General features: G+C 51.3%; 1 protein-coding gene across 6 annotated transcripts in view; it reads left to right on the top strand.

Annotated features, from left to right (window-relative positions):
- Positions 1–6,029: 6,029 nt before the first annotated feature.
- The window catches only part of SEPT8 (septin 8), a 41,499-nt gene continuing 35,826 nt past the window's right edge, over positions 6,030–11,702 (top strand). For all 6 annotated transcript variants that reach the window (XR_003527646.1, XM_027643403.1, XM_027643402.1 and 3 more), the window contains exon 1: positions 6,030–6,149. Coding sequence is in view for 5 of the 6 variants with exons in the window: in XM_027643403.1 (XP_027499204.1) it covers positions 6,120–6,149 (30 nt within the window). In the remaining variant the exon portion in view is untranslated. The remainder of the gene's footprint in view (positions 6,150–11,702) is intronic.

Raw genomic sequence — 11,702 nt, 5'->3', positions numbered from 1 at the left:
GAGCACCGCTCCGAGCACCGCTCCGAGCCCCGGCCCCGCGGAGCGGCCGGACCGCGCGGGGCACGGGCGGGGCCGGCGGGAGCGCACCCAGAGCCGAGCCTGGCCCCGGCCGCTCGCTGCACTGAGGTCCTCCCCGGGGAACGGAGCCCTGGCTGAGGGCACGGCGGTATCAGTTCTCCGGAGACTCCTCGGGCGGGGAAGAACCCTTCATCGATTTACTCGTCTTCATGCTTCCTGAAACGAGTGGGTTTTGTTTGTTTGTTTGAGTAGCAAATAAGTGGAAGCAGCTTTAGGTAGAAATCACCGCAAAGTTCGGTCTCCATTCCCGGAGAAGCCTCTGGTGTCCTGTGGGAGCTGCGATCCTGCTAGGTTAGGGTCTGATGCCTCAAAATGAGTCAGAAGATTGGTGGATGGGTCAGTTTTTTGAAATATCCTCACCTATATGTGATGCTATGTATTATTGTATATATATTGTCCTATCCCCCACCCAGTGCATCTCTCTCCACCCTTGCTCATGCTGACCTCCCTTCTGCTTCTTCACACCTTTTACTGAGGGTGGAAGAGCCATTTCCCACAGATAGCTCAGTCTTCCTTTGGCAGTCTTTACCCTTCTCTCTTTGTGCAAATGTCTGAAAAACTATTTCATCTCTTGCTAATGAGCTGGTGCCAAGCCAGTTCCTTAAAATCATTTTTCTGCTCTAATGCTCTTTCACATAATGGTGTGTAATCTCCTTGTAGTAGCTCCGTGTTTCCATGTGAATGGCACACCTCTCGTTGCTGCCTGTTCCCGTGGCACACGCAGCAGCCTCGCCCTCGCTGAGCAGCCCCTCTGCTGTATGAGCACTGCTCTCAGCTCATGGCATCACCACAGTCTGCCCAGCCTACGTACAGACCTAATAATGAGCCTGCATCCAAATATCAATTGTTGTGCCTTGCTTCCACTGTTCACATCCTTACTAGAATTCATTGCAGGCATAAGAAAATCTCAGCAGTCTGGGATTTTTGCATTGCAAACTTTCAGCTCTGCCCAAGGATTACAGTTCATATCTGCAAATGAGTGAGAGGAGTGAAAATAGTTCAGAAGAATAGGCTCTTCTAAAAAACGTTTTCTTATGTTACAAATGTTAAGGGAGAAGTTGCTCCTGTTGCTTGATTTGGTTCAAGTGGGCTCACTGCCCCCCATCCCTGCCTGCACAGGCATCACTCCCCTGTATCCTTAACACCATGAGGGTGCACATGAGGTGTCACATCCCACTCATTGTATCCCCAGCCAGGCATCATTCCTGCACAGGGATCTCCATGCACCAGGCTCCCAGGACACCTCACTGCTCAGCAGCCAAGCCTTGGGTCCGAGGTCCCCTCACCTCCCCAGGGGCTTGCTTTGGGTCACGGTCCAGAAAGAGAGGAGTTACTGAGAGTGTTCCCCACTGCAGGTGCTGGCATCCCTTTTTGATGGCTGCAGAGCAGCAGGGCACATACCCAGGAGGTCAGAGAGGAGGAGACAGGATGTCTACACGTGCCCCTCGTGCCATGCCGAGTGTGAACTGGCTGCTCTCATTTAACCACTCTGCCCAAGGACCTCTTCACCCAGGTAATGCCTCCAGCCACTGTCTCACATGCACTGGCTTCATGTGCAACCTGTAGCATGTGGCTGTGCTCCTCTTCACAGTCTTTCTCTCAGTGGGTGTTAGTAACTGAACACCCACAGTAACCTTCTATACTTTCTGTAATAAAGGAAAAAACAACACTTGTGGGTAATCCTCCATAGGATTTCCAGACCACAGCATGGGGCACATCATGTTTGCCAACCTTTCCTTTTGGCTGTTAATGCCTTTTGGTTCCCCACCTATCAGGATGAGTGCCAAGTACCAGCTCCCACTGAGCATCTTTTAGTTTGCTGGGTGCTGGTCACACTCTGATCAGATTATGCAGCAGAAATTAAACTGAAGGAATTTTATTAATATAGGTAATAAAATCCTGGAACATTATGGGTGTTATGCTTATCAGTCATCTGAAATTTCAGCCTTAAAAAGCATGAGAAGTTTTGCCTCATTTTCTGTGTCACCAAAAACCTACAAAGCAAGTATTTTTTTGTGGGGCTATTTAGAGAATATCGTGGGCTGTTTTGTAGGAGATTTCAAGCCAACTGTCTTGATATTTTTAATTTACTGGCTGGGACAAGAACAATGTACAGAATCCCATGATTAAATTAATTTACTACTACTTTTTTAAACACCAATATTGCAGTTTGCTAGTTCTGCATCACAGGCTATAGAGAGCTGGCCTCTATTTATAATCATGTGGCTGAGGAGAGTTACCTTCATTATTAAGTGAAGTAAACTGCATAGTGAACCTGGGGGCTTTTCCCACCGCCTCAGGGGTGGAAGGTGAAGGTTATATGACTGTAATTATCCACACCACACAAAACCAGGAAATAAAGTGGGAGATCAAGCACATCATCTAGTCAGAGCAAAGTTTCTACTGACCAAAACTGACAGAGATGATATCCCGGGTCTTGCTCCTTCCCACATGATATTCTGAGAGCCCCAAGAGAGACAAAGTGCCAGGCTGGAAGCAACAGAGGAAGAAAAGGGAATGTGGGGGATAGTCCCTGTCAGACAGGATGCTGCTGCTTTGCAGAAAGGTGAAGGTTAGGTGCTGTTGACTACAGATGGGATTTTTACCTCAAGAAAAACTTACTTTCCTCCAAAATGAAATCAGGGTTCCCAGAATAAATAGAATAACAAAGCCCATGATTTTCCACTTTCCTTGTTGGTATGTTCCTCATGTGAAACAAAGAGCACACATTGTGAGGGAAAATAGCTCTTCCTTTGTTCCATGGAGAAATGCAGTAACCTTCCATAGATAAACAATTGAGCAAAAGTCTGTGAAGGAGCAGGAAGAGAGGGGGAAGATTATTTACAGATAAAAGACATTTTCTCATAAATGAGCAAGGTTCAGCTCTAACTCAAGGGCCTCAGTAACCAGTTTGGAAAAGGTTTCTTAACAGCAACCATTCACATACGTTTTACCATGTATCTCCTATTGGCTCCTATTGGCTTTCAGCTTAGAAGGGTAGCATTTCTATAGAAATGCCTTATGAGCTCCATATATTGTCAGTATAACCAATGAAATTTTAATATAAAGTGCTCGGTGGTGCTGCTGCTAAAAGTGTAGCTATAAACCACTTGGTTTCTAGTAACCCCCAGGACACACTGTGAGGAACTGCTTCCTCTGGCCTGTGTAGAAAACCCTGAAGGAGTTCTGTTTTTCTGCACCACCTGGATTTGAAGATCAAGGTTTTTACTCAGCCCTGGAAGATGCAGCCATCTTCAAAAGGCCTTGATCTTGCTGCTGTACTCGTGTGGGAGGTGGGATGACCTCTTGTTCTTTGTGGCTGCCTGTGAAATCCAAGGGGCTGTTTTAGCATTTACTTCACTTTCCTTGCCTGTTCCTGGGGTCACAACATGAAGAGGTAAAGCAACTCCTGCTGATCTCCCCACCATCAGAACTGTGCTGCTGCAGTGCCACCATCCATGCAGAGAGGGGGCATTTTCCCTCCTCTCCCCAGGACAAAGAGGTTCCAGGGACACATTTGAGCCTCTCCAGTCCTTTGTGCTCTCTGCCCCAGCTCTTTACCTGTAGGAAGTTCATAGCTGTCGTGGGTTGAGGTGGCTGAGTTTTTTGGTAGTGGGGGGGCCACAGAGGGTGGCTTTGGTTAGAAGCTGCTGGAAGTTTCCCCCCAGTGAAGCCAATGGTAGCTGGCTACAGGAGAGACTTCCTGCTGGCCAAGGGAGAGCCAATAGTTGTGCCTCTGTGATAACATATTCAAGAACAAGGTTGTTGTGCAGAAGAATTCCACTCTTTAGATCTTATCCTGTTAGTAATAAATTTTTGTATTAACCCTACATTGAGTCTGTTTTGCTTGTGTGACCTCTCCCATCTCAGAGCAACTTTAGTGGGTGCCTGGAATCTGGCCAAGGTCAACCCACAGCAATAGCTCACCCTAAATTCACTGTGGATTTAGCAGGTACAAATATTCCACAGAGTTTAAAAGCCTTGCAGGAGCATCCAGCACTGTAATATACTATTAATTAAGGCACTATCAGGAATAATTTGCAGAACAATTGATGCCTTAGCAGTTAAAGGAGCCACCAAATCCAATTCACTTCTCTTGAAACAGTTTTTATGCAACTGAACCTTTTGAAATTAGCAGGGCTTCTCTTGAACTGGCATCAGAAACAGTGTGCTTTTTGAAATAACAATGTGTTTAAAAATAATTTCGACCTTGTACACATGCTCTGCTGTCCCAGAGCTCTGCCCCACGCTGGTGGCAGTGCTGCTGGACAAAGGGACAGAGGACTCCAGCTGCAGGAGGGCTGAGCAGCACAGCTCAGAGCCAGCAGACAGCAGTGTTGGCCCTTGATCTGTTGAAATGTCTCATGATTTCCTTTATGCCCTGAATCTTTGCATCTGACCTGCAGCTCACAGAAACCAGCAGCTGTTTGGGAACCAGCTTTTGTGAGCCTTGTCTTGTTGCATTGTGCACTTTATTGTCAGGGAAAAGAGCTCTTAATGAATCAAAATCAATTACCTCTCCTAAAGTACCTGGCATTTTGTCTTAAATCAGGACTCACAAAGCTGTCTGTAAAGGGGGAAAAAAAAAAAAAGGAACTTTTTAGTCTTTTTATCTGTTTATTTTTGCTTCCTTGTGATATATAAAGGCAGCCTGGAAAATTAACTCTGCTCCTATATAAACTGTTCTACTTGCACCTGGACCAGGTTGCTCCAAGCCCCACCCAGCCTGGTCTCGAACATTTCCAGGGCTGGGGAGTCATAACCACTGTGGATAACCTGTTCCAATGCCTCACCACCCTCACAGGAAAGAATTTCTTTCTAATACCTAACCTGAACCCATTAGGATTAGGGGTGCAGGTCTGGTCTAGGGGCTGAGAGCAGCCGTGGCTCTGGGAGCTGTGCCTGGGCTGCACTGCAGCAGAGGGCACCAGCAAGCAACAGGAACTGCTCTGTGCTACCAGCTCATGGAACACCAGTGTCTGGGTGGCTACAGAGAGCGAGGTCATGGGGTTGGCTTTGTGCTCTTTGTGGGAAGGAATGATGAAGAAAGGCTCGCCAGTCCTCTGCTGCACACTTTAACTTACACAAACACAGGCAGCGTGAGGGCCGTGAGCTCTCGTGTCCCGGCTCGAACCCACGCTGTGCCCGCAACGTCGGTGCGGCTCCCGCGTGTGACAGCGGCACCTCGGTGCGTGATGCCCTGCGGTGTGTGATGCCCTGCGGTGTGCGATGTCCTGCCAGCCTGATGGACGCTGGGGATCCTCCCGACAGGGGGAAACCACAGAATCAGCGAAGTTGGAAAAGACCTCTGAGGTCATCGAGCCCGACCTTTAAACGGGGCTGTGTGAACCCTGCCGTGGGTGCTCGGGCCCTCCCACGGCCGCCCTCGGGCACGATTCTCCCCGCGTTGCGGTGCGGGCGCTCCCAGCGCTGCTCCCGCCGGTGCACGGTGCTCGGTGCATGGTGCTCAGTGCACGGTGCTCGGTACACGGTGCTCGGTACTCGGTGCTCGGTGCTCAGTGCACGGTGCTCGGTGCATGGTGCTCAGTGCACGGTGCTCGGTGCACGGTGCTCGGTGCTCGGTGCTCGGTGCATGGTGCTCAGTGCACGGTGCTCAGTGTACGGTGCTCAGTGTACGGTGCTCAGTGCACGGTGCTCGGTGCTCGGTGCTCGGTGCTCGGTGCTCAGTGCACGGTGCTCGGTGCACGGTGCTCGGTGCACGGTGCTCGGTGCTCGGTGCTCGGTGCTCAGTGCACGGTGCTCAGTGCACGGTGCTCGGTACACGGTGCTCGGTGCTCGGTGCTCGCCGCTCATCGCCGCCCCGCGCCCGCCCCGGCTGGGCCGCGCCCCCCGTTCCCCGTGCGCGGCCGGGCTGGTCCCTCCCCGGGGGGGCGGTCCCGTCCTGTCCCGCCCCGGCGGTGCCGCCCGGCCCCGGTGCCCGCGGTCGGCGGGCGGGCGGTGCCTGCGGGGGGAGTTCCAGGAAGTGGCCATATTGGATCCATTCCCCGCATCCTCCCGCGCGGGCACCGCCGCTCCCGGCCATGGCCGCCACCGACCTGGAGCGCTTCTCGGTGAGCACGGCCCGCTCCGCGCGGGGAACACGGCCCGGCTCGGCCTCCCCCGGGCGGCCCGGGGGGATGCGGGGCCGGGGGGATGCGGGGCCAGGGGGATGCGGGGCCGGGGGGATGCGGAGGGCGCGGGCGGGGCCGGGGTGCGGGGACAGTCCCTGCGGGAAGGTCCCGCAGCGCCGGGGGCGGGAGGGAAGGGAAGGGAAGGGAAGGGCGGGCGGAGGGGCCGCGGCCGGAGCCGGAGCCGGAGCGGTACCGCCGCGCTCGGGGGCTCCTGCCGGGATGTCCGGGATGCTCCCGGAGCGTGTCCGGTGCCTGTGCCTGCGGGCGGGCAGCGCAGAAAGGGGGTCAGACCTTCCGAAACACGACCTGTTTGCACAGCGCGGGCATCCAGACACTCTGCGACAGTAACTTAGCGGGGTGTGTGTAATGCTGCGAGAGACACGGGGCTCCAAGGCGGGCAGAGCAGCCCCTCGGGGCTGGCTGGTCCCGGGGTAAGGAATGCTGTGCAGCAAATATGGAGCGTGACCCGCGCTCAGCCGCCTCTCTGCAGCTCACATGTTGTATAACTGCTATCGGAAGTCAATCTGGCTAAAATCTGTGTCGGCTCTAAACTATTCTTTGTCTACCGCTTGAATTTTCTGTTGTTGTTGGAAGGCTGCTCTCGTGAAATAGCTCGGTGATGCGTCTTGTAGCTTTGTAGAGCTAAAAACATTTTTACCGCATTAAGTAGCATAGCTCTCCAAAGTCAGAAAAGTCTGGTGTGATATTACTAAATAAATGGGAACAGCAGTGGTGGCTGTCTGAATTATTGGGATGCCGTTTGAGCACAAACAAGTCCCTGCTACTGTTTTCTTTGAAAGCTACTTTTTGCCAAGAATCTCAGACTCTGCTTCGTTTCTTTGAATCCTGGCCCAAAAGTTTCCAGCTCAAGAATGAATTTGCAAAACTGTAACTTACTTAAAACTTGCATAAAGGAAAATTGATTTGAGGTTCTCATTTAAGAAAGCTAATGTTTCTAGGCTCTGGGAGGAGGGGATTAAGGTAAAGCCAATGGCAGGGAATAGAAACACTATGACTGTCTCACTGCAATTCTTTCTGAATTGGTATCATATATAAATACCTTTAATGTTAATTTGGTGTGCCTGCTGCTGCCTGTACAGGTTTTCATAGGTGTTACAGGAACCTAAAATATTGCCTAGTTCCGGAGAACATTAAGCTTAATTTGTGTTCTTTGGTGTGGGTAAAGAATGCTTGGAGTACTTACATCAGTATTCTGTCACTTTTCTTTTAAAAAAAGAAAGGAAAAAAAAGAAAAGAGCTCCCAAGGTGCTTGGCTCTCGTTTGGGCACCAAAGGGAAATGGCTTGGCTCCAGCATGCCCAACTTGAGTGCCCAACTCCATTAGGAGGAAATCTGCTTCCTTTGTGCAGGGAGAGTTTACAGGGATCTGCAGGCCCAGTAGATCTGGTGATCTGATGGTCTTAGTTTGCCTTTCACCTGGCAGCAATGTCTCTTTTCCATTTGACATGGGGCAGAGGTCTGTCCCAGCTGCTGTTTCCTTTACCCTCAGGATGTGTCTCGGCTCTGATGCTGTTCCTCCAGCAGTATCATGGAAATCTCATGATTCACGTGTTCCAAGCTGTTCTTTCTGCAGGGCTCACAGCTTTCTCGGTGCCACTTTGTATCACTGTGCCTCAGTTTCCTGAGCATAAATTCCACATGGGAGCAGCTCGTTACTGCCAAACAAAGTGATGATAAGTTCATTTATTTTTACCAGCTGTTTGTATCTGCAGTGGGAAGTAATGTTGAAAAAGCCTCTGAAGGAGGGTTTTGACACACAATGGGTCATGCTATTCAGACTGTTGAAGCTATTTATAAGTGTCCAGCTGACACTGACATCCTGGAATGTAGTGACCCTTAGTTTTGGATAATGTGTTTTGAAAACTCCCCAGATGCACGCTTCCCTTGTACAGCCCTCCAGAACGCCTCTGTCTCCAGCACAATAAAGTTCCCTTCAAGTGCTGCTGTTGGAAATGACCAACAAAAGCAAATGAAAGGAAGCTCACCCATGGAAAGCTGCCTCTGAGGCAGCAGGATCACACCAGTGGTGCTCAACACCGCCTTTGTTTTTGTGAATGTAGTGTTGTGAGAGAGATTTGCTTCAGGCCCTGGGGACTGAAGTTCTCTGCTGATCTGCTATGAGAACGTGGCTCAGCACTGCCTTGCTCAAGCTTGGTCTGCTGGCATCACTCCTGGAGACCCAAGGCTACTTCTCAGCAGAGTGGGGAGAAAGCTGATAGTTGGTTCAGTTATGAAATACTTTGTCATCAGGACTCAGAGCTTCTCCGTGGCCTGGCTTGGGCAGTGCTGAGCTGGCACAGGCAGTGACTGTGTGCTGGAGGAGACACTGGCAGCATTAGCAAGGATCTTGGGATGTTGAGTGGGACACAGCCCAAGCACCATGTGCAGGTGGAAGCCAGAAGGTGTGTGAAGTGCAGCAGGGAAATACAGGAGCTCTGAGGGAAGCCAGAAAAGCTGGAAGGAGGAGGAGTGACGGAGAAGCGACTGGAGGTGCGTAGGAGAGTAAATGGGATGAGATGTGAGACTGAGGCTGTAAGACTGTTTTGCTTTTAAGAAGCTTTTTCAAAATTTCCAAATCTGTTGCTTTCTCTTTTTAAATAAAACCCGTCGACCTCACAAAATGCTGTTCCTTAACTATCTGCAGTAACCCACAGTCTGAGTTGGAGGTGCAAAGGCAGTTGCTTGGGCTCCCAGCTGAGCAGCTGCATCCTGTGAGGAGGAGCAGGTGTCTTCAGCCTCAGGGCTGGGCTGAGATAACAGTTCAGTATGAAAAGTTGACTTTGGAAGATGTCGTGGCTGATGGCTTGGTGTGCACACTGTGGCTGCCTGCACAGATGGAGATGTGTGGACATTGATGCCCAGTGAAGAGAGCACTGGACACTTGTAGGTGGCAGTGTGAGAGCTGTGGTTGTGGGGCAGCTGTCTACATGCAGTCCTGAGATCTCCCTTCATCTAAGGGATTGACATCTGGCTGGTACTGGCAGCTTTACTATAAATTAATGTCCCTTAGAAGATCTGATAGAGAGGAAAGCTGAACAGCATCTTCCTCTCTGGAAATGGGCAATGGGATTTGTTTTGTTGCAGTGACTTGCTGAGCTTGGGATGGGTCTGGCCAGTTTGGCAGCTGTGTGAGTGTCACCTGTTGAGGCACCACTGCCTCCTTGTCACCTGCTCTCAGCTCTGTGGGAGGAGAGGGACCTTTGAACGGTGCCTGTTCCTGCCATAACTGCCTGGTTGGGATAAACTTCATGTGTTGCTGCTGTTTTCTGTAAGCTCAGGGTTTCACTTAATGACTGCACAGCCTAAACCTGCTCGTCCCTGTGAGGGGCCAGTGTGACACCTTAATCTGTGAAAGATGGGCATGAGGAGTGAGCTGAAAACAGCTCTGTGTACTGTGACCAGGGCAGAGAGGTTGCCAGAAGTCTTATCACTGCAGGTCCTAAGCACAGGCTTACATTTTCTTTTAATCAGACTCTCAAGGAAAACTTTTCCATGGCTTAATTCCAGTGGAAAATGGGGTTGACTTAACTTCTGACATTCCCCTGGCTCAATTTTTTGCCCAGCGAGAGGCACCATTTGGAAGTTCCAGGATTGAATTTTCTTGTCTGTTTTTGCCATTCAGTTACTTTACCTTTAGCCTGGAAAAACTCAAGTGATCTCCCATGCAGAGTGGAACACAAGTGACAGATTTTTCTCCAAGCTGGTAGCAAGCACCAGGAAGCAAGCCCAGCAGGAGCAGCCCTTTCCCTCCCTGCCCTGGCCAGCTCTTCTGCCTGTAGCGTATGCTTTTTTGGGAAGGAGCGATGGAGAAAATGGTCTTCCACTGCAGGGGACAAATTGGTGATTGCCTCTCCAAGCCCTGCAGTGCTTCCCTGGGAGACTCGCCTGTCCTCACACAGGAAGCCATCTCTGACTGCCTCAGCCACAGGGCCAGTAAACTCACCCACAGCCCTTCACAGTTAAACACTAATGTTATGTGTATGCACCGTGAACGAACGTTGCCCAGAATAAGATTTTTTGCATTTTTTTCCCCTTCCCTGCCATGGTGCTGCTGCTGTCAGTCTCTTCTTGCAGCAGAGATGCAACATGTTGTTGTGCGTGGGAGCTCCAGAGCTGCTCTGAACGCTCGGAACTGCAGCGAGTGCCAAGGCCGGGGGGGGGGGGGGGTGGGAGGGTGGGTGGAAGGGAGGCCGAGGCCGTGGGTGGGTGGAAGGCCATGAGCTGGCAAAGGCTGAGGCAGTGTGTGCCCTTCAGCATTGGCAAAACAAATGAAAGCCTGAAGAATAACTCTCTTTCAGGAGGCCAGCCCGGTGTCAGGGCTTGTTGTCAGTGCTGTGGTGGCAGCTGTCAGCCAGTCTCCAGCGTTGCTGGAAGGCCAAAAGCTCCCTAAATATTATCTTGTGTGGCAGAACGGGCAGCCAGCTGCAGGGAGAGGCACAGCCCTGTCTCCGGGTGCCCCCCCTGTCCCCAGCGCTGTCGGCTCGAGGCACCGCCGTGCGAGCTGAGGGCTCAGGGCTGGGCTGTTCTGCAGGAGCAGCCACGCTTCTCCACTCCTCTCCTTTCCTTCTCCTGCTCCTTTGGCTCCGAGCTTGGGAGGGGAATAAACTGGCATGATGCTGAATTGGCTTTTCCTGGGTTGTGCAATTAGGAGGAATTTGGGAGGTGATGGGACTGAGGGAAACATGCAGGGTGTGGGCATGCTGCTTAACCCTCCTCTGTAGGGTAGGGGCACATTTATGGGATTAACTTTGATTATTCAGAATGTATCTTGGACACATTTCAGGATGTGGATGGGAGAAGCTGCCCTGTTTGTTTCAGATTAGCTGCAACCTTTAGAAATAACATTGTCCTGTCCCATATTTGTGTTTTGTTGAGGTGGACCTTGTGTTCATGCACAGCCTGCTTGTTTCTCCCCTTCCCCACATCTGCACCAAGCTCTGGGTTTGTAGCTGAAGCTTTGCATTTGTGTTCATGTATCATAGAAGTGTCAGACAGCTAACAGAGCCCATCTCTTCTCCCAGAGCAGCTCAAGTGAGAAAAAAATCCTGAAAGTGCTGCTTCTTCTCAGCTCCAACCATGTGCTTTTCTTCCAGAGCCTCTTCTCTGCCATAAGCAGCCGTGCTCACCTCCAGCTTGTGACATTTGGGTGCAGAAGGTGGAGCCAAACAGGGAGTTGTGTCCTCCCCCCCCAAATGGAGTGACGAGAGGTTTCCAGAGGAGGATGGTGTCAGTGGGAACCGCAGGATTCTTGGATACAGCCCTGGTCGCCACTCTCGGCTTGTGGCTGACCAGGGCCCCTGGGGTCAGGGCTGTGGAGGCACCACTTTGTTTGGATGTTCAGATTCCTTTGTGAAACCCAGAAGTGTCCGTCTCCCACACACGCGAAATTCCGGAGATGTCAGACAGCCAGAGCGAGGTTCCCATGGAGCACCCTGGTTCCCATGGAGCACCCTGGTTCCCATGGAGCACCCTG

This window comes from Corapipo altera, unplaced genomic scaffold (genome assembly GCF_003945725.1).
Source record: "Corapipo altera isolate COAL_440 unplaced genomic scaffold, ASM394572v1 75, whole genome shotgun sequence".
NCBI lineage: Eukaryota > Metazoa > Chordata > Aves > Passeriformes > Pipridae > Corapipo > Corapipo altera.
Note: the sequence above shows the minus strand (reverse complement) of the source record. Positions and strands in the feature narration are given on the sequence as shown.